This window comes from Pseudopodoces humilis, chromosome 6, assembly GCF_049639895.1.
Source record: "Pseudopodoces humilis isolate 2021_Gansu_Grassland_sample_001 chromosome 6, ASM4963989v1, whole genome shotgun sequence".
NCBI classification, from domain to species: domain Eukaryota; kingdom Metazoa; phylum Chordata; class Aves; order Passeriformes; family Paridae; genus Pseudopodoces; species Pseudopodoces humilis.
The window spans coordinates 60,567,365-60,590,207 of record NC_142205.1 but is presented as its reverse complement, the minus strand read 5'-3'; the positions used below and the strand labels follow the sequence as shown (position 1 = coordinate 60,590,207).

General features: G+C 38.8%; 1 protein-coding gene and 1 pseudogene across 4 annotated transcripts in view; one reads left to right on the top strand and one right to left on the bottom strand.

Annotated features, from left to right (window-relative positions):
- Positions 1-1,469: 1,469 nt before the first annotated feature.
- The window catches only part of IL15 (interleukin 15), a 32,369-nt gene continuing 10,995 nt past the window's right edge, over positions 1,470-22,843 (top strand). For 2 of the 4 annotated variants that reach the window (XM_005525619.3, XM_014254837.2), the window contains exons 1-2: positions 1,470-1,530; positions 12,878-13,013. In XM_005525619.3, coding sequence (XP_005525676.1) covers positions 12,951-13,013 — 63 coding nt within the window. In that variant the 5' untranslated portion in view covers positions 1,470-1,530; positions 12,878-12,950. Of the gene's footprint in view, positions 1,531-5,436; positions 5,456-12,877; positions 13,014-22,843 lie in introns of those variants that run through there. The other 2 variants (XM_088056525.1, XM_088056524.1) reach the window with 1 other exon arrangement.
- LOC148184203 (uncharacterized) lies at positions 19,825-22,273 on the bottom strand (annotated as a pseudogene).

Sequence of the window (22,843 nt, the reverse complement as noted above, 5' to 3'; positions counted from 1 at the left end):
AACACTTTTTTGTTCCTGAAAAACACTTTTTTCACTGAGAAACAAGAAGGAAATGCCCAGCTCCAGAAACTCATTTCTCCTCTAGTAAGGAGTCAGAGTAATTTCTAAAAACCTGTTATTTATCTGCAAAATATTTTTACCATGTCTCAGTGTGACATGCTGTCCTGGGCCTACTTTATGTTGCTTGTATCCCCAATCGCCTGTTCTGTTTATGTTACATATCAAGTTCTGCACCTTTAAGACTGGCTCTGGGAGTGAAGGCAGGGAAGAAGAAGCTGCAGTTTGTGTTGAGAAAGAGCCCTCACTGCCCCACATCCTGCTCCTGAACTGTGATGTCTGCAGCACGGACAGACGGGGGACAGAGCTCTCTTCTGCTTTTAGTTAGTTTTTGGCTAGCTGAGGGAGAGAAGTTCCCTGGACTGTTTTTTTCCTTTTTCCTTGCATCTGTTCAAACCTGCTTAAATCATCAGAATAAGAGCCAGCAGCCAGAACAGCTAAGCCAAGGATATAAAGAAGATTGCACAGAGATCAAGTATTGTTTTCATTGTTGCCTTTCAAATGCATGAACCTTACATAGGTAAATGATGGTTCTTGGAAATCTGACAGTACTCCTAGGGAGCTGCTAAGCCTCATCTTCAAGACATTCGAGTTTATCTCAAGAAACATAAGTTTTTATGATGAGATATCTAGGCAGGACTTTAGGATTACAGCTGACATTTACGGTGATTATTATAGACACCAAACCTTCACTTTTCTTAACAGTTAAAAATCCACGGCTTTGGATTTCAATGCAATTTGCAGATTATTCTTTTCAGCTCCTTTATAAGGATCTTCTTCTGCTGGCCTATGCCACCTCTCTGCCCTGCTGCTCCGCAGCAAGCCAGATGGAGAAGAGTTTTGGAGAAGCTCTTTTCTGTCCTCACAACCTTCTTCCACAGCTTCTTGGTGCTGTCCTGAAAGGCCACTACATTTTCCCTCCTAAGGCAGCTGCCCCAGTAAAAAAACACTGTTCAGGTTGCAAAGAGGAGGAGTCACAGCACAAAGCTACTTCCAAGGTAGGCAACTCTGCTGAGCCCTGGCTGAGAGGCTACACCTATGCTACAAGGTGCAGCAACAAGGGCACAAACCTTGAGCCCTCCTCCCTTTAGGGCATGCTAAGCCAGAATGTCCAGGAAGGTCAGTGCTTCAGATATCAATCAGTCATCTGCCTTTCATGTTTGGCAGTCACTTGCCTGCCTTTTAAACTGTAGGCATATATATTTTCCCAGAGGTGTTTTTGTGTTGTTTTGTTTTGGTTTTTTTCCCCCAAGTTTGAAAGTTGCTCGGAAATGGCAGCAGGAAATCCTTACGGTCTGATCTTTGTCATGAGAATAATTTCCACTTTATTAGGTACAAATTTATTTATGTAACTACTGAAAGTAAAACAGAATGGAGGAAGGGGTGGAGCATTTGCTGCTATCACTTGTGCAAACCTTATCCTGTCAACAGCTTCTGTGTCATGTCGACTTGCTGATCAGCACTCCGAGACTTGTGAGTATTTCACAACTTTTGACAGCCTGTTGGTTTTCTTTTTTTCTTCATTTTATTAAAAAAATTAAGGAACATAGAGCTTAGCTTCAAATTATTAAATGCTTTTAAAAAATGTCTAATAAGATTTCTTATAAAAAACATAGTTTAAGTATTGTATTTAACCTTGCAATTGGCACCTGTTTCTCTGTCTCTGTGTTAGAGAAATCAGCAAATAGACAAAACTGGTGCTAGCCCATGAAAAATTTGTCATTGTTTGCTAACAAATTCACTCAGCAAAAATGAGGAGAAAAAAAAGCTACTCCTCAGAGCCTGGTTAACATACGAAGATCAGAGGCAAAAAACTGGGAGAAAAGTTATTTAATTCTTAGTGTATACAGTCAAAAGAGCACTAAATACAGGCAGAGTTCAGAAAATCTGCAGTCAGTGGAATCGTACTGAAAACAGTGACAGAGCTTCTGTAGCTGATAGCAGTGTAGGGAGGGTTTCATCAGTAGTAAACAAGAGAGAACATATGCACTGCTGAGTCTTTTTAAAAATAACATTTTCTACCTAGTCATAGAATCCTACATTCATTTAGGTTGGAAAAGAGGGAAAAGATGCGGGAGACAGAAACTTCTTATTGTCAAAACCTGCAAAATTATATCTGTATAAGTCTAATAGGAAATTCTCCTTCCTGTGCACAAACACTATCTTGCCGTTCCTTCTGTGTAAAGAAGATATTTTTAGGCAGCTTACTTTTAAGAGAGTCTTATACTGAGGAACAAATTCCTGATTATAATTGTCACAGCATGTTTGACTATACTTTCCAAGTAGTACATAGTGCAGTGCTTCCTTTGTCTCTCACATTGTTTACTGTTTACAGTTACAATTTGGCATGTACCATGTAAATGGAAAGGTATCACTTGGTTACATATATATCTTGGAAGGAGATAATAATAGATCAATGTAGTCTAAACAAACAATATTTATAGCTCAATAAATTTGGGAGTCTACTGGGCTGTTCTAAGCTTAGAGTACGAGTTAGTAGCTGTGCTCTGCTCTGCACCTACACCAGAGGGCAGCAGTGGGCAACCCCTGGTACCAGCGCTCCGGGAATTGGGAAGTCCGGGAATGTGAGAGACACAGACTGCATGAACTACATCCTGTGCCAGAGCTCTGGGACACAAGGATATCCAGGGGTGTGAGAGAGACAAACTGCTGGAATTGCACCCTGAGACAAGCCCTGCAAGGCACAGGGTCCTGGTCCTCTCTCTGCCTGGCGGAGCACAGTGACTTAAGGGATGAAGGAATGTTGACAGGCTCCTGCACATCTTACCTGTGACTGTCCCGGCACCCCAGTGACTTAGCATATGAGTGAGAGGCTCTGCAATTGGAATGGAACAATAACGAGGAGGATGGTCCATCTGGCTTTGGAGGTGTCACTAAAGTTACTTCAGCATGTACCCTGTGTCAAAATTGCTTCCATAAAGAAAAAAAGACAGGTTACTGTCATAGTAGATCCTTTCTGAAGGGAACAGAAAGCCCCATATGCAGACCAGAAAGTCTTCTTCAGGAAGTCTGCATCCTTCCTGGGGCCTGGGTTAAAGATGTGAAGTCAAAGTGTCCTGTGGCACAACCCTCTGGTTATTATCTATTTTCTGTTTTTTTAGGTAGGCAGTGATGAAGTTGCAACAAGAAGTTCAGGTGCAATTAAAAGACTCCAGGGCCTTGGGATGACTGTTAAGGGATCAGGAGCACAACTGTTGCTCTCCTCTGTCCATCCAGTTGCAGGGAAGGAATGGTACAATCCAGCACACCAATACCTGTCTCCAATCCAGGTGTCACCCACAGAATTTAGGGATTTTGATCATGATTTGGTCTACTCAACACCAGACATGCTGTCAATAGATGGGGTACACCTGTCCCAAAGGAGGAAAAGGATCTTTGCACAGAAGTTAGCAGGGCTTATCAAAACAACTTGAAACTTAAATAGGGGGAAGGGGTAAAACCAGGTTCACTAGAGCCAAACTTGAAGGTAGCCCACCAGTTTTTGAGTGACTGTGCTAGCAAGCTCCTTCTGTCTGCCACTGGAGATAGGGGATGGAGATCCATATGGCAACAAAGACACAAGGGTCAGTGATGTTTCAGAAACATGGAAGCACCTGAGAATGGTTATGTAGGAATTAGAGCTTCTCTCCCCAAGGAAGTGGTGGAATCAACAGCTCAGCTGAAGTGCCTCTACACCAACACACACAACAGGAGCAAACAGGAAGACAATTAGGAGGGCCAAAGCCCAACTGCAGCTTTATTTGGCTACTGCCTTAAAAGACACAAAATATATTTCTGTGAATACATCAGCAACAGGACCAGGCCTGTCAGCCTGACTGCTGTTGGGGAAGGTCACAGGGCACATCATCTTGAGTGCTATCCAGTAGCAAGTACAGGAAAACCAGAAGATCAGGCCCAGTCAGCAAGGGCATAAGGCAAGTCCTGCTTGTCTTATCTAATTCTCCTCACAATAATCTTCTGGAGAAACTGGATGCCCATGAATTGGACTGGTATACTCCTTGCTGGGTGAAAAACTGGCTGGTTACCCAAGCTCAGAGTGGTGGTGAATGGAATTAAATACAGCTGGCAGCCAGTCACCAGTGGTGCTCTCCAGGGCTCAGCCCTGGGGCTAGACCTGTTCAGTATCTTTATCAACAATCTGGATGAAGGTGTCAAGTACACCCTCAGCCAGATTGCAGATTACAAGTTGGGTTGGAGTGCTGACCTCCTGAAGGGAGGAAGGCTTTGCAGAGATCTGTACAGGCTAGATTGAGGGACCGAGGACAACTGTTTGAATTCCAACAAGGCCAGGTGCCGAAGTTCAACCCCATGCAACACTACAGACTTGGGGCAGAGTGGCTGGAAAGCTACCTGATGTAAAAGGACCTGGGGGTGCTGGTTGACGGCAGCTGAGCATGAGCCAGCTGTGCCTCAGTGGCCAAGGAGCCCAGTGGCATCCTGGCTTGTAACAGGAATAGTGTGGCCAGCAGGAGCAGGACTGTGCCCCTGTATTCAGCACTGGTGAGGCCACACCTCGAGTGCTGTGTCCAGGTCTGGGCCCCTCATTGCTAAAAAGACACTGAGGTACGTAAGCGTGTCCAGAGAAGGGTAATGGAGCTAGGGAAGAGTCTGAAGCACAAGTCCCATAAGGAGCAGCTGAGGGAGCTGGGGATGTTTAGTCTGGAGAAAAGGAGGCTTGGGTGTGACCCTGTCACTCTCTAAAGATCCCTGAAATGAGGTTGTAGCCAGGTCGAGACTGATTTTTTTTCCCCAAGTAACAAGTGATAAGACAAGATGTAATAGCCTGAAGTTGTGCCAGGGAAGGTTCAGACTGCATAATACAAAAGGTTTCTTCATTAAAGAGTGCTCAAGCATTGTAACAAGCTGTCCGGGGAAGTAGTAGAGCTACCAACACTGAAGACCTTTAAAGGACACACAGGTGTGGTGCTCAGGTTGATGGCTGGACTCAAAGATATGAAGGGCTTTTCCAACCTAAACAATTTTATGATGTCATTCTGACTGCATGATGTCTTGCTGTCATTATGAACGTTTGAATTCTCTGGGAAAAATACGATTATGGTCAGATCCATTTAAGGCTGACTAAGAGTTCACTGAAAACAGAGAGGGGTCACAGGGGACAGAGGTACAGGCTGATCTGAAGTAGTTGGGAAGTATGGATAATACAATGCTAGATTGTTTCTTATGAGTGAAAAGTTCATCCTCAGCTTGCATGTCTTTCATGCCATGGACCACTGTCCATTGATACATTTGACACAAACCTGCCAGTGTCAGGTTCAGGGTTCTGTTAAAGCAATGTTTCTTTCCCTTTTCTGTTCTCAGAGAGTTCAACTTGTGCAACCAGCACAGCAGCAAGAAAGGCAGTCTGGAACAGCTGACTGTAAGACATTCCATTCTATCCAAACAGTGTGGTTTGTGACCCAGAGTGGGTATCTGCTCTGCAGGCCAGCACAGTACTGCATACTCAGGATTTGGAAAAAACTTGTTAGTCTGCACAAAAGTGCAGATTTTATTCCTCTTGCTTTTTTACATTACTCAGTCATGTTGCTTTCTACTTCAACATTGTGCCATCACTGGGAGCTAAAACCCAGGAGAGTGAATACTCATGCCTTCCTTGTTTTTTGAGGCTTTTCTGTGCACTTAAACACTCATAATGAAAGACAGTGACATTAAAGGTTACTTTAACTACAGGGCTGTAATTCACTGCCAATTCTCTATACCAAATTATAGTGCCAGGCAAAACCAGAACATCCCAAATGTGTCCATTTATTCCCTCTGCATGCTAAAATTTTTCTAATTTTCAAAAGTATTTTAAAAGCAATTGCTTAGGAATCCCTACTCTCAGTTACTTATTATCAGGTACTGATTTCTCAGAGAAATGTGTATGAAGCAAAATCTCAGTTTCTATAAGCAGTTCCCATTAAGTTCTCATATAGACAATGACATTTTCTCATTCAGCTGAGGTGCCTGATTCCCATTTTACAGGTTTTGATAGGACAGAACTTCGTTCCAAGAATGAATGCTGACATATTAACAAACAAGGTGATAGAGTTTGTCTCTTCAAAGAGCAAACTCTATTGGAAAGCCCTGTTAATAGCTCCTCATGGGAATGTATGCTCAGAGCTCCTTTTTGAGCCAATGTTTCAGATGATGGGACAGAACCATGTTGGAGGCCCTTGATACCTACACAGGCAGATTATTCTTTTATAGAGGAATGGACTTCTGGTTTCATATCATTGATCCCATATCAATTTACCTTCTCACTGCCTCTGTGGCGAACAGAGAATGTTCCTGCACACGAAAGGTTCCTCTGCTCTTGCTGGTCCAGTGCTATTCCCAAGATAGGTCCTGTGATCCCGTGTTCAAAATGAACCTGAAGGCATGACCAGAAGAGAAAGACATTTCATCCAAGCGGTCTGTACTGTATCAGTGTAAACAGAGGTCCCAGTTGACTAGAGCTGAGTGTCACCTTTGAGATAATATTCTGCATAATTCTCTGAGAATTGTGGTCTAGGATTTCCTCCATGTCCTATAACTGACCTGGGGCCTGTTCTCCACCATCCATCAGGATTTATGGGTGACTAGGGCTAGATTTTTATATCATGATGAGAACACATTTAGGCACCTTGGCAGTTAATAAAAGCTTTCTGTCTTCCATTCATAAATTAACGTATGTTGTGGTTTTAAAGCAGTAATTAAGAAAAAAGTACTAGAAAACTTACTTATTTTTTGCTGTGAGATATGGATTAGAACAAGAGCAAAACAGGTTTAAAACTTAAAAGGAATAAAGAAAGTTTATTAACAAAACTACAAGAATAAGAACACCAGAATAAACTTCCAGAAAACTCCTTTATCCCCCACTACCTAACCATTTCCTTGTTCACATGACATTATAGAGACAAAAAAACTTTGGAACTTTGGTGTTTAAAACAGTCCTAATTCCTGCTAGAGTTTTTTCATCAGTCTTTGTAGAATAACAGAAGTCTTCTTCTGCTAATCTATGAAGTTTCTCACAAGAAAACTATTTCTGTTATAGCTTTCTATTTTTCTGATGCCAGCTGCCTGGAAATCTTGTCATCAGTTCACTCCTCCCGTTTCACATCACTCTGAGGTGTGTTATGGGCCATGAGTCTAGGGATGTCATTTTAAGGATGAGTTATTCAAAGGCAAAAGTACTTTTCATCTGTCTCTGTGAGCCTTCCTGGAAACAGAAGTTTTCTCATTGCCCTCAAGTGGCTCCAAATCTTCAATTATTACTTCTCTCTTTCTGTTCCAGCACCTCACTATATCATAATTACTCCACCTTTTGCTCAAAATCCAAACTTCGAACACTATATTCCTCCCAATATACTCTGTCATGAATTAAAGGAGTTTTTTCATGACACCATTGTCCATCCCCATAGCTTTAACAGAAAAATATTTCAGCTTATAAAGCATCTCCTTATTCTCTACCTCTTCTGAAGCTTAATTCTTTTCTTTACTGTCTCTGATAGTTTATAAAGTCTCTTTACATGTTGATTACTCTCTTTCTCTCTCTGGAAAAAAGGATTAATCTGCAAGTCTCATCTGGGTAATGAAAAGGTTAAAATCTTGCCCAGGCTTTGTAGATAGTTCTGTGATCTCTGCTGGATCAGCAGCTGGAGTTGTCTGTGATAGAAGATTCTTCATGGCTGCTCTGGAGAGTGTAGTCACTGTCTCAGCCTGCCGCAGGTCTAGAGCTTTTTTCCTTTCTTTACTCGGCAGTCTCTGGTGAATTCAGTCACAGCAAAAACTGCAGCCGAGCCACGGACCGGCCTGGCCCGGCCAGAGCCCGGGACAAGCCCCGCAGGCCCCATCTCCCGGCCGGGAGCCGCTGGGCCCAGCCCAGCCCCCGCCTGGGCCGCATGGCCAGGCAGGGAACGGGAGGCCAGCTGGAGCTCTGATACCTTTCACAGCCAGGAAACAAAGAGACAAAGAACTTCCCAGGCTTAGGTCTTAAGGTGGTGTTCACAGGTTGTTCTCACTTTTCAGTGGTTAAAACTGCTGTCAATTCTCAGAAATGGCCAGCTGTTGGCCGGGAGACCAACTCCCATCAGCCTCCAGCTGTTTTAACTTCCTTAGGTGTTTCTCTTTGTTTTCTTAAATGCCAATCTATTACAATGTACTACTGTAAAATAATGAAACTGATTCCTATTTATTTATTTGTTCATTATTTCCCTTAAAAATTAGTGAGGAATAGCAGAAATATTTTGAAGACTTCAGGAGATATACTATATAATTAATTGTTGACCCAGCTGATAGGTTATTTTAAGCAGGTAATGAGATACTTGTGTCATTACAAATTATCATACAGTATTTCTTGCTATAACAGATGAGGTATGTCCTTAGTGGCAGCATAGGGTGATCATTCAGACATTGTTGATACAGCTGCTATACATTACAACTGAACAGTTTAATAGATTACCAATTAACTCGAATGTCAATGCTTAAATATTCTTTACCAAAAAATGGTGGATGGGTTTGTTTTTTTTTTTCCCTATTGAGGTATTGCTTTTAAAATAATGATACATGTAGACTAAAAAGGTTGTACTCTGAAGTAGTTAAAAAACTCTTATACCAAAGTTGTTAATCTGGCCCATTCATGACTGAAATTTATCAAATATATTAGGATGTGTTTTTGTAAGTAAAAATAAAAAAGAAGAAAATTTACTGGTTGCAATTTATTTTTGAGTAGATGGACCATCATATTCTAAACTGCTAGTCAGATATGATTCCCACTGCACCTTTCCCTGGCTGCAGTCTCTGACAGAAGGCTATAAATGTCAAGTGTTGGTAATTTTCTTCACTAGAGTTTAAGTCATAAATAAGGACAGTGTGGGGAACCTTATTGTCTCTGCTGGAGAAAGGACCTGATCTCATTGGCCATGTCGTGTCACCGTCTGCCACAGACTATATTTATGAAGACGCAAATTGGACAATGCAGTTGTTGAGATAAATATCTTGTGAACAGTATACACAGTAGAAGACCCATTTTTTGTAAAATAATAACAACAGTGACAAGGCTTACTTCACATACCTTAAAACTCATTTTAACTGTTAATATGTTGTTAACATACTATTAACGTTGGTTCTTTTTGGTTGATAAACAATATGATAGAAAGTTGGGCATGAGCTCTGAGGCATCTTTTGATGCTGCATTGGCTAATTTAGAATTCTTAATTATCACTTCTTTAATAATCACTTAATTAATCACTTCTACCAGTGGGGCCTACATATATTCTGGTGACAAAACTGCTGCCTGTCTGCTTCTAAGGGGAAGTGGGACCCTTACCTGCCCTTCCAGAACCAAGGAGAGGTTTTGCAGAGACTCTATGGAAATCTATATATCCAATTTCTGAAAGCTGCAGCTGGTTACTGCCACCAACCTACTTGTAAGAGGAAAAGCTATTGACATGAGCACACTTGCTCTGAAATAACAAATTGTTTCTGTTAGTATAAGACATACAGTCAAGTTGCCCCTAATTGAATGTCAAATTAACCTCAGGCTGAATGCCATGAAAATAATAGAGACAGAAGAGGCATACCTGTTAGAATCAAGGGTGTGTAGTGTGCTTTTAAGAACACAGGAGTGTGAGACACAGTGGCTCTCAAAGGCTCAAGTTCTGTAACCTTTGGCAAAGAAACAATAAATACAGTTTGTTTCTCTGGTAGTGTACTTTGGCAATTGTGTAGCTCATAGAGCTTTTCTTTATAGAGCTGCTTCTTGGAAGGGTAGATAGGTCAATTATTATTTTACATTCCTGAGGTTTGATTAATGCTGATACTATGATTGGTTGTACGCAGGGCTGGCATGTGCAGTGGAGAGGCTGGGCAGCACAGTGGGTGAGAGGAGGGTGGCATTGGGAGCCCACCTGGGATTGCACTGGTGCCTGTTCTCAGCCTAGGGATTCCAAAGGTAAACCTGTCCTCCAGCAACCAACACTGGATGCTGGTGATGGCCAAAGTCATCAGACTGGGGTTCACATATGCTACCTCATTGCTTACAGCTTTCTTTCAATCATTTTATTTAATTTTTAATAATTTTTATTGAGTAAAAAAAGGTCTACAGCCTTACACTATCTCATAGTAATTATTTACATGGGCACAAGAAATGTGATTTAACAGTGGCTAGTATATATATATATATATGTATATATATTATATATGTATATATATTATATATGTGTATATATTATATATATGTATATATTATATAAGTATATATATGTGTGTGTATTATATATAATATATAATATGTGTATATATTATATAAGATACAATATTATATATAATATATATGTGTGTATATATTATATAATATATATGTGTGTGTATATATATATGTGTATATATGTATATGTATCTGTATGGGTATATGTGTATATATATTTATATACCACTTGCCAGTATCTTATCCATTTTCTTCTTGATCATGGATTAGTTATTTTTTCTCTAAAAAGATAGGAAAGGATAAGAAAAGAAGAATTTCTCTCTACAAATGCAGAAATATCAGTAGAACTTAAATATTTTGGGCCCAGTATGTGATGCCTGTGTACAAATTTTTATTTTTGTTGTGATTGTTCAGCATTCTCTAGGATTGTCTGTGTTCACTTTAGCCACCAATGTGTTTTGGTGCAGCTGTGAGGACTCACAGGCATTTTGAACTAAGCTCTGCAAGGGCACTTTTTCCTTTAAGCTGTAACATCTGCCCTGGAGAAACCTGAGCTAGCATCTGAGCTAGCTGACTATAGAAACTAGAAATATTTGCTTGGGAAGCATGAGGCATTCCCTTGGGGCAGATATGCACAGCCACTAAAAGGGAGAATTTCTTGTAAGAGAGATCTCAGAAAATTATTGCTGCTTGTGAAAAATCTGTGTTAAGGAGCTTGCCCAAATCACAGGAAGATGGTGAGATGAAGGCAAGAAGAATCAGAGCTGCATCCATCTGTCTTTGTCATTGGACACAGGTTTTCTTTCTGTGATCTTGTATCTCCTTTTCTACACATCCTTTTTTTCAGACAAAGCTTTATATACAGGAGTTTGATTTGCCTTGGTTTTTTCCCAGGAGCTTGGTCCACTCAGTGAAAATGATGATTTGGTTCACAAATGCCTTATGAGAAAAAGGAAATCATTGCATCATACTCTGATTAAAGATTTAATACCTTTTTATAATTATGAATTCATGGGAAGGCAGTGAGCATGTGATTGAGTTTGAAGTTCTTGAGTAGAATAAGCTTTAATTATCATAAATCCTTCTGCTACCCTCATTCTTCTTCCTTTCACCTCCACCATTTCTTAATTCTTTGCTGTGTTCTCCATCCAGTCATACAAGTCAAATTCCACTGCTGTGCACCAGCAGCATCACTGATTTCTGTTCTTAAGCCTTCACAATGCTGTTCGCATAGAAAGCCTGTTTTATATATATGTACACACACGAAAAGTTCTGCTTGCTTTGGTAGCTCTGAGATGGAATATGTCGGCAAACAGACTGGTGGAAACCACCTACACAATGCCAAAAAAATCTCTTCTGCAATTATGTAAATAAAATAAACCAGTCAGGACTTGGCCAAGTTTATGCAGGTTTTCTAGGCTGCCAAACTTGAAAACACTATCAAAAAGCACAGCTTTAATTAAATACTTATAAACATTTTCTTTATATGAAAGAATGCATATTTTCTGCTAATTTGTTTTTGGAAATGAGTAAAACTCTAACGGGGGCTTATAAGAAAATCACTAGGCTGAGTAAATAATTCAGTGTAGGAAATTCCAGCTCCAAAAAGTTCATTTTGATCAAGATGAAGGTAACTAAACTGAGTCTTATTGTTTGAGACCCAGATGCTGAAAGGCTACGCAACTGGCAATAGTGCCTTTGCACATTACAGGAACAAGACTATGTTGTCAGCCCATATCTCTCAAATTCTTCGTGTTTAATTTTCTAAGAAGACAATGCTTATGCAATCTGTGTTTGTTTTCATATTTCCATCCTCCACCACATTTCTTTTATTTCAAGGGGCCTAATTTCATTGTATAGTTCACTTTTGGAAGAGGCACATACAGGACCCTTCTTCAAGCCTCCCACCTAAAGCTGGGCTAACTTTGACATCACAGCAGACTGCTCCAAGTTTGGTTAATTTTTCAATACCTCTGAGGATGGAGCTTCCACAACTTCTGTAGGCAGCTTTCATTACAAATTAATTTTCTTGCAGATTATGTTGGGACTGCTTTTATAAAAAATACTAATATTAATGTCCAAAGAAATGGTTCTGTGAACATGCTTTCATCTTTTGCTGTGTTTCTTTGAGGTCTTGCCATGAGTACAAAACCAATTGATTAAACAAAATTTGCTTGTTTCTCCAACCACAACACTTGCAAGATTTGAACATGAATCTAGGGGAAAATATTATAAAGGAGAAGTGAAACCTTCCAATATATTTTATTGTGTCATTTATAGAAAGGTTATAAAAAGGGCAATGAGCTTGTCAGACAGTCACCATGATTGTCATGAAAAATCACAAAAACATATCTGTTGCTGACAATACACATTTTCCAAGGGAACCCCCTTTATCCTACAGCATTCAAAGATGAGGTTCAGTTATCTAAGTAAAATTAGTCTTTTCAAAAAGTCTGTCTTGTGTTTTCCATTAATTTAGAATACATACAGGGGACTCGGAGAAGTTGCTCACAAAATTTCAGAGGCTTCCTGCTTTGAATGATCTTAATGGATGGGCTGAAAGCCACTCAGAAATCTATTGTGGCTTTATAGTTACTTTTTTTTCCCCCCCAGATGTAGGTGCCAAAATGTAGTTTCCTGATCCAGATGCTGTGATTCTCTTCTGAGTAGTGGTCCAGCAGGCAGGATGCTGGGAACAGCATGGCCAACACAAAACTCTGCTGGAGCATTGAGCAGGCTGCAGAGTCAGGTAAGGATCACTTAAACAACATGACAATTTTTGAAATTTCAGCAAAGTTTTCAACGTTAATTTGCAACCCAACATGAAAAGTAGGTAATAGAGCAAATTTAATGCTTGAAAATATCTCCAGTATTTAAAATTAAATCCCTACACTCTATAATTTTTATATTGGTTTTTCCACTCTTTGTTATTCAGTTGTACAAGAATTACATGGTAAATAGGTCTGAGTTTTTTTCACATTCATATTTTTCAGTTGATTTGTGGCACAGCAAGTTCTAGCCAACTTTTCTGCTTGGACCTAATTCCTGTATCTGTCTGAATTTCACAACATGTGAAAACCAAAACCCCTGCTCTTCAATAGTGTTTAGTACACTCTTGAAATCCTTTAAAGGAAAAGGAAAAAAATCCTTTAAAGGAGGAAGTCCTTTAAAGTGTCTGGCCTCTGTAGCACTCTTCAGAGCTCCCCACACATCTCCTAGATGATTCAGTAGCAGTTGCATTTCCAGTAGGCAGTGTGGCTAGGTGATAATTTTATAACCCCAAAATCATTAGCATTTGTTGTCCCAAAACAGGTTGTGCAAGAGGCAAATCCACACGCAGAGCTGAGATATTTGACTTTTTTACAGTTCTGCCCAGAAATGGAGGCTGGATGGCACTTCCACAAAGCCAACACAATGACTATCAGAACTCTTCACTATTTATAAAATTTTATCAAACAAAGGCACTAATGTTCATTGGCTACAAGTCCCATAATTCTCTTATTCAAATTAATAATTTTATCGGTTGATGATTCTTATGTTAGTTAGTCCAGTGCTCAGTCTTTCTCATCTTTACTGCTGGCTTTCCAGTTGTTTTTCTGCAGAAGTCACAGAACCAATTAATCATCTCAAATTTGAGTTAATTATTGATTACCCAATATCTTTGCATGATTTCATACCAAGTTCCATAGTGATTGCATTAGTCTTAGCTTTTATTAAAAGCAAGAAAATATAGACCTCCTGATTTTGGAGAAAAATTTAAAACTCAAGTGTCACCAATGAAGGCTATGGAAAGTTGGAAGCAGGTAATGAGTCACTGTCTTGAGCATGACAGCTCTTCCACAATGATTGTCAATAGTACATGTAAATAACCTAAGGTTATTTACTCTTCTAAGGCTGTGAAAAAATCAAATGTGTGACAAGCAAATAAGTCTTTATTTACACTGAGCATTTCAAATACATTCAGCTAGTGTTTTGACTACAGGATCTCCTCAGCGGTTCTTAAAAGAATATAAAAAGCCATTACTCTTGTAGCAAGATGCAGACACAGGATTGTGTGACTATCAGAAAGCAAGTTTGTTTTGCCCTCCAGTCATACTAATGTTGCCTCTGTTATGACTTATCTATTTAAATGCCTTTATCCATCATGATAACTTAAAAGAAGTCTCAGATGTTCTGGGAGCAATTGCTTCCAAGGCCACTGAACAGTTTTAAATACAACTGTACCACTACCCCTTTTAAAGGTATATGTAAGTTTTCTATTTTTGCTATTAATTTATCATCTTCTAAATTAATAATTTTATGCTGTTTCTTATATTTATACAGTGGGTGATGTAGCTATGAAGGTACGAACAAAAAGACAACATCCTTCTCAATAAGGCTTAGTATCTAAAAACAGGTGTAACATACAGCCAGGTATAACATATAGGTAACATCCATGTTGTGCCCCTTAAAAGAATGAAAGTACAGATAAATTGAAAATATAAATCATAGTAGAATAATCTACTGTTACAAAAAGCTGATGGATTCCAGCCTCTAAGAATAACGTATTAAAATAATATAAAATATATTGTTGTGCACTCTGTGATTGTTTTGTACAGATTTTTTTCTTTTAAATCTTTAATAGTCATTAAGGACTTGAACTATATGATGCTTTTCTAGATGAGCTATCTTTTCTCATGTTTTTAACAGAAATTATTTATACAAAATAGTATTAAAAATTACTGCACAAAAGCTAACTTAAGCACATTCTGATAATGTCAGAAGTTTGAGAACTCAAAGAGGTATCACTCTGCAGAACAGACAGGTAGCTACATTACCAGAAATTGAGGAATCAAGGTTCACAGTTTCCCAGAAATCGTATCAGCCTCCCATTACCAAAATGAATGAGTAACAGAATCTATGTCTGTTGGCCACTTTGTTATGAGTTGTTTTCATATGCCTGAAGAAAAGAGGCCACAAACAGAAAGTTAGAAAGTAGCTGGGCATTGGGAATTTGACAGGGAAGCAGTCAAAGTAGATATTAATCTATAGGCTCACAAATAACCCCTCAGCCAAGGCACTGAAGAAGCTCCTGTTCAGTGCAAGTTTGTGAGCTGGGATGCTCTTCTGTGGTTCTAGAAGGTCAATGTTAAGGAGACTGCTGAATGAAAGTTTTCCCCTGACATGATTCTTTAGTGTAAACAACTAAACTAATATAAAAATGAAAACAAAATTTTAAAAGAGTGAGGACATGTATGTTTCATCTGGTGTCTTCACTGATTCTAAGAGCCACTAGTGCAAGCAGGATTTTTCTCCTCCCTGTGTTCCAATAGCTTCAGTCCTCTGACATCCCTGGCCAAAGCTGGGATCAGACCTTTTGTTCAAAGCTGAATGAAGATGTGTTCTGTCTCCAAGGTTTCCAGATGGTAGTGAGAACAAGGGGAAAACCATGACACAACCATTCTGAAATTTATGAAAAATACTATTTTTGTGATTGTCGTCAAGGAGAAATGGATGTAATATTTCCTCTTCCCTAGCTCCCAGGTGGGGATAAAAAAAATAGTCTCTTCCACGAGTTATTCTACAGCCTCTTGAGATCCTCCTGCCTATGTATTTTGTCTGGTGACTAAATCACAGGCAGGGAAGTGGAGTGACATCATATCAGTGTCCAGTACAGATTTGTGAGTCACTGTTCTTTCACAGCATTCAATGGTAGTTACCCAAGAAAAAAAAGAATACTTTCCTGAATGAAGTTATTCTGGGAAAAGTTTATTCAAATTTTTTTTTCTTTTTTTTTTTGGGGGGGGGTTGTTTTTAGTTTGTTTTTTTTTTTTCCTGGAGGAAACAGAGAAAAATGTCACCATGGCAACTTACTTTCAAATGAAAATGTCTTTAAGTGGCAGTGTATTAGCACATTTTTTTAAATTCAGAAAACCTCCCCCTCTAAATACAATCTAGAAGTTTCACTTCATCACAAGGCAGTTGATTCATTATGTCCTTTCATAGGGAATGTGGGATTTTGTTGGACTGACTACGATCACAATCCCCCAGTAATTTCTAACAGAGATCCTGGGGAGGTTAGACAGAAGTTGAGGGAGGAAAAGAACCTCACAGTGCCATTTGTATGTACTGATTTCAGTTAAACAGGATGGAAATAACAATTACTTTGATGAATTCTGTTTGTTATAAAAAAGTACAGTTTTTATTAAAAATATATTTGTCATGAAACTCTCTTCTGTGCTCTCAGACAGCTTCCAACTAAACTTATAAAGAAAAGGATGCTATAAGTGTAGCTGTTTCTCCTGCAACATGACACAATGGACCAGATGATCTATGTCTCACAATACCCTTTGCAAAGTAGAGTTGTTAACCTTTATGTCTTGGCTGAATTCTTGTGTGGTATTTTTCCCCTCTTGAATCCTAAGTATGTTTTTCTTCTCATTTCCTTGTCTCATATTCAAGCAAACTCTTCAGCAGAGAGCCTTGATTTGCATGATTTGTGCTCTTCTCTTCTCTGTCCTTAGTTGCTTTGCAATTTTTCTCATTTAACCAGTTGTTCGTGTTTCCCAGAAATCCCTAGCTATGTACAAGTAGACTGCTCCTGTGACTACCCATTTCTCACAGAAACAACACAGATAACTGCATGATTTTACTTTTTGCTTTATAACAATTACAGACAAACACAGTATTATTTAATGGCAACAGCTTTTTGCTTGCAGTTGTGTTCATTTTGTTTCATATACAAGAGAAGTTTCTCACCTCATTATCATGCTCCCCACAGTTAGAGGCTAACCCCATTTTTCTGTTCTCTTGCTTTATTCAGACTAGAAGGTTGTGCCATAATTTGCCTTATCTTAGACTCTTCAAGCATATTTTGGTGGACTCTCCTTCAAAGATACAACTCTGGGCTAATAAAGAGGCCTAATTTTAAAGTTTTTTGTAGTAAATGATATTAATTTCATTTTGCATTATAATACTAATGCAAAGGGGAGATGATACTATACCAATATTAAGGTCTGGAATCATATGAATCAGCTACAAAATTTCTCATTCTATTTGCTGATGATTTGCAGGTAAAGTTGCCCATTTAGCTTGAAAGGTATGCTGTGGCATTTTAAACTTAAGTTTCTGTCTTCATGCCCTTGTGACTGGGGCAGAGTTCATTTTCCTCCAAGTACCTGGTACAATGCTGTGTTTTGGAACTGACATGAGAACAATATTGATAACACTCAGGTTTTAGCTGTTGCTACGTAGAGTTTATGCTGATACATCAGGACATTTTATCCTAAGATTGACCATTTTTGCTACCAGTCTTTAAGACAGAAAATTCTCAAAATGCCAAATAAATTAAGACTAAATGTTTGTTTAATCTGCAGAAAACAACTGATCCAAGCAAGGTCAGGCATAATCCAAATTCAGTGGTGTCTTTTACTTACCCATTCTGCCCAGCATCTCCCCCTTCAGAGGCTCTTATGAACATGATGACAAAAGGCAATATTTAGATGTCCTGGAAGGTCCTTCCTCTTCTCTTTTGTATCCTTTTCCATCTTGAGAAAAGACTAAATGCAGTTATTACAAGAGATTAAGCTGTGATATGCAGTTGCAGACGTGTTATGAGACAAACAGCTCCCTCTGAATGTTGAAGAATCTTCTTTAGATGCATTATGTAGGTAGCACTGAAATTCCAAGTGCAAAGTATTTGGTTTAGTAGCCAATCTCTCAAGAACAATTCCACCATGTAAGCACAGAGGAGAAACTAATGTAACTTCTAAGGAGCAGGATGTTTTTTTACCTGAAAATCTACATTGGCATTTAGGAGTGTGGGCATAAACCCAGTTGAAAACTCTGCTATAGGTACCTACTGTTACCATTTGAACATCTGATCTAGCTGATCTGAATGTGAAGTGTAGCTTCCTTTATAGCATTTAAATTTAACTTTTCTCATGTTCTACTTTTTAAACAATTCCTTTTCTCTTTTTTTTTTTTTTCTGTTTTTTTGAAGGACAAAACCCCCACTCATCTCCTGCCCTCTGTAACTGAAAATATCTCTCAGATTCATAAGATTTTATGGTTGCTATAGATTATCTTGCATAATTTAAATTAAACATGAATATTTCAGGTCTCATTTTAAACTGTGTGCAATTTCAGGATACACATGCCACAGTGAGGACAAAGCAGTTTTCTAGTAGTTTTCATCCAGCTAAAGATGAATGATTTGAAAGTAATGCAAATTTATGTATTGTGCACGTGACATTTTTTTAACAAGAAAATAATTTCTCTAAAACTCTGAGCAAGATAACAGTGTTGAGAGTGACCTCAAACTCTGTATTATACTTAGTAAAAGAGACTTTCCAACAACAATGTGGTTCAATAAGATGAAGGGCTACCAGTGATCCTCTGCCCTCTAGGACCTGAGGGGTTTTGTCAGTACCTTTCCCAACAGTTCAATGCTCAAACCATATTGAAAGTGTGGAGTATCCAAAAACTGGTACAGAGTGATTTATCTCAAAGCAACCTATGACAGCTGTTTTGTCCTGACTTAAATATCAGAAAATAAAATATCCTTCACTTAAGTAATGAAAATTAATTTTTATTTCTGTTAAAAAATTTAATTGTTTTCTAAAGGATCATTTTCTCTAATTCATATAACCAATTAAAATTTTTGCAAATGAAAAAACCTTTATTTAAACATCCTATTTGGCATTTCTAACAAGAAAGAAACCAAAATACCATATTTTAAGCAATTTTTTTCAGTCATACACTCAGTTTCTTAGCTGTTACAAAGGTTTTATCCTATAAAATTTTAAACAACACTTTTTGCTTTCTGGTTTGATTTGTAATTTACAAATTTTTTTTGTAATTTAATTGTCAGTCTGGATGGCAAAGAAAGGGGACTGGAAATAGCATGATCAAAGAATATTTGAATCTCGTTTTGTGTGACTAGCTAAACTATTTCTGAATAGAAGAAAAAAAGGAGCATTCTCAAAGTAATAGTTATTCTTTTTGCTCACTGTCCCTCAGATTTTCTGAAGGACAAGGAAGCACAATTGAGAAAAATATGCTAAGCATTGGAGTAGTATAATTGCTTCACTCTTACTGAAATAAATAGAATAAACTGGTATTTATCATCCCTTCAGCTGACCATAAACTTGGGTTGGGGTGCAACTTTGCTGCATGCTCTGAAGAATTTTACACATTCCTGCCTTGGTGTAAAAAGTAATCTTGAAAGTATTCTACATTTTCCCAGGTATTTAGAATTAGTAAACACAAGCCCACATTTTTTGCAATTCATAGTTTAAAACTAAGAAAGAATAATTTTTTTTTCTCTCAGCTAGATTGTTAGTCACAGTTCGTTCTCTGCAATCCGGGGTTTGGTCCCGCCGGGCGGTACGGCAATAATCCTGAGACGGATATGATGGAGTGCCCAAGAGAGATTTTAATGTCCGCAGAGACCGCATGGTCCACAGGCTGCAATCCAAAGACCCAGAGGCGTGGTGGGCTGCACAACACCTAGGGTTACCTGGGGTTGAATAGCCAAAGCCACAGGACAAGGTTTTGACCTTATAAGCCTAAGGTCTTGCCTATTCTGGGATGTCTCTATCAGCATCTTCCCAGCACTCTGCATTCCAGGGCCTCAGATTTATCCCCTCTATGCTAGGAACTTTGTCCAGGGTATGATCTATCCCAGGTAATTCAGTTCCCACATCTGCCCCTTCTCTTTGAATTGCAAACACCTTTGGTAAAGATTTTTGGAAAACGCTTAACAAACAATTAAAAAAACAGGGAAACAACATAAACACAACCATAACAGCTACAAAAATCTGTAAACCCATTTTGATTAAAGATCTAGTCCAACTAGGTAAGTCCCAGTTTTTAAACAGTCCATTGAACCAGTCACTGTCATCTTCTAACTTCAATTTCTTGACTCCTTCCTTGAGAATTTGTATACTGTGATGAATGGACTCGCTATGATCAGAAAGGTTCATACAACATATGCCCCAAAGTCCTCACAGCTGTGCCCACGTACTAAGTGTAGAAAGTCTATTACCACTTTGTTCTGCAGTGTGGCATGCCTGATGGCATCTACATCTGAGAGCAAGTCACTCCATGCCAGGGAAGTGGTGTTGGTTTGCTAACTCAGAAGGCACCTAAGCTGGTATTTTTCCTAAAGCTTTTGCCACAGCCACCCAAGGTAATAAAATGGAGGCAGCCATTCTCTTGTTTCTGCTCCAAAATGTGAACTCATCATTGCAGTCAGATTCAAAGTAATGCACAGATGTTTTTGCTCTATTTCTTTGGCTATGAATCATTTTTCTGTCAAGTGCCAGCGAAGTAAACCTCCTCAAGCTACATGGCCCTCCTTTAATGTGTGAAGGTATGCCAGGCCATGCTCTGTCTCTGCATATAAGAAGCACACCTTTCGGTAAACTGGAGTGGGTGATTACTGGACTGAGAAGTGATGGAGAAGGTTGTAATTACACCACTGGCTGTGATTTTTGTAAGCTGGGTGGTTTGGGGAAACATGTGTCCTGATAATTACTCCTTTTGTGATGGTGTGTCTTTTAGTTTTTTCTCACCTTGGCAGATAAAAAAACCTTATGCAAAAATCCATTTTCACATACCTGAGAATTTCTAGCTCCTGGGGTTTGATACATGTGGGAGCTTCTAGGTCCAGTAAACCCAGGTACCAACAGGGTGGTGTTTCCATATTATTATTATTATTATTATTATTATTATTATTATTATTATTATTATTATTATTATTATTATTATTATTATTATATATGATATGATAAGATATGATATTATCTATATATTATAATATTATTTATTAGGATTGTTATATTTCATACTACGGATGGCATTATTGGTTATTGGACATACATCTGCAGGTACCCTACTAAGCAGGTCATCAGGCCTAGCAATAGACAAGCACAGAGTATCTTGTTTTATGGTTTTTGCCAGAGTTAACCATGCATTTTGTTTTGGCTGCAGGACTATCCAAGTCTTTTGTGAGGAGCATGGACTGTATTAGGATGGCAGTAGCAAGCAGAAGTCCCTTGGGGGTTATGTTTCATGGAATAATCTGTTGGAAAGCTAAGAAAGTTAGGGAAGTATAAAGGAGCAGGTAGGTGGTAGTTCTTAGGATATCTTTTCCTTAGGTTCCTCTTGTGGTTTCTCTTGTACAATGTCTTGGTGCTCCTGTAGAGGCTACAAATATGGTTTTATATTTCCTGCCAGAACCTAACAAGGTCCTTTATCTGTAGAGACACAAGCATATCCCCTCCCACAGATAATTAGTGGGAAAGGCACTACATTTTGCTGGTTTCTAGATCTTTGGTTAGAACTGGTGCTCTCTTTTAACTGTGCTTGTGTGGTGTTTGAAAAATGTCTGGTGATTGGGGGGTTAGGTTCCATAAATGAGTTCAGAAAACTGAAAACATATGTAGCTTTACTGAGCCTTTCTACAGTAGACAGGGTCTCTACACTGCCCTTCTGTTGTTCTAGAATTTTTTTGAGAGACCCATGAGCTCTTTCTACAATTGATTGTCCTGTAGGGGAGTGGAGAATGCCTGAAGTATGTTTTATTCCCCACATATTAAAGAATTGTTGCAATTTGTGTGAGATGTAAGCTGGCCTATTATCTGTTTTTATTTCCTGTGGAATGCCTAGTGTTGCAAATGCTTGGAGAAAGTGTTTGATGAGATCTCTAACTGCCACATCCACATGTGCAGAGGCAAAGATTGCCCCTGAAAAAGTGTCAATTGATATGTGTAAATACTTAAATTTACCAAAAGACACATAATGGGTTACATCACTTTGCCATATTTGTAAACTGTGAGGCCCTCTGGGATTTACTCCTGCCCTGATGGAAGGTAACGAGTACCTTTGGCAATCAGAGTATGTGGTAACAAGTGCCTTGGCTTCATCTTTAGGGATTTCAAACATGTGATGCAATGCAGGAGCATTCTCGTGAAAGAATGAGTGGCTGAGTTTTGCCTGTTCAAAAATATTGGGCAGTGTTGTCATGGCTGGTGTATCAGCTTGCTCATTACCTTCTGTCAGAAGTCCAGGCAATGAGGTGTGGGAATGGATGTGCAAGACAAAAGAGGGGTGCTGTCTCTAAGAAAGAACAAAAATTAAATTTGTAAGCAAGGAGTATAAATGGTCATTAGCAATTGTTTTTAGAAATGAATATTCTGCTCTCTTGACAATGCCTGCAATGTAAGTAGAATCTGTCACCAGATTAAAAGGATGTGTAATCTTGGAAAAAGCTCTAACAACTGCAGCTAGTTTAACTATTTGTGGTGATCCTTCTATTATTTGGATGTCAGATTCCCACTCACATGTTACAGGGTTTTGCCAGGTTACAACAGATTTATGGAACCTCCTGATCCAGCTGTGAAGACAGTAAGTGCATTCAATGGCACATCACTCCTTAATGGTTTTGGGATTAAATTAAGGGCAGAATGTAATAACTTATGTTTAGAATAATGAATTGAAATTTTCCCAGTAAAATTTTCAAGTGCAATTTGCAAACATTCTGATTGCTGCAGTAGCCAGTTCAAATATACAGTAGTTGTGGGCAGGAATACAGTA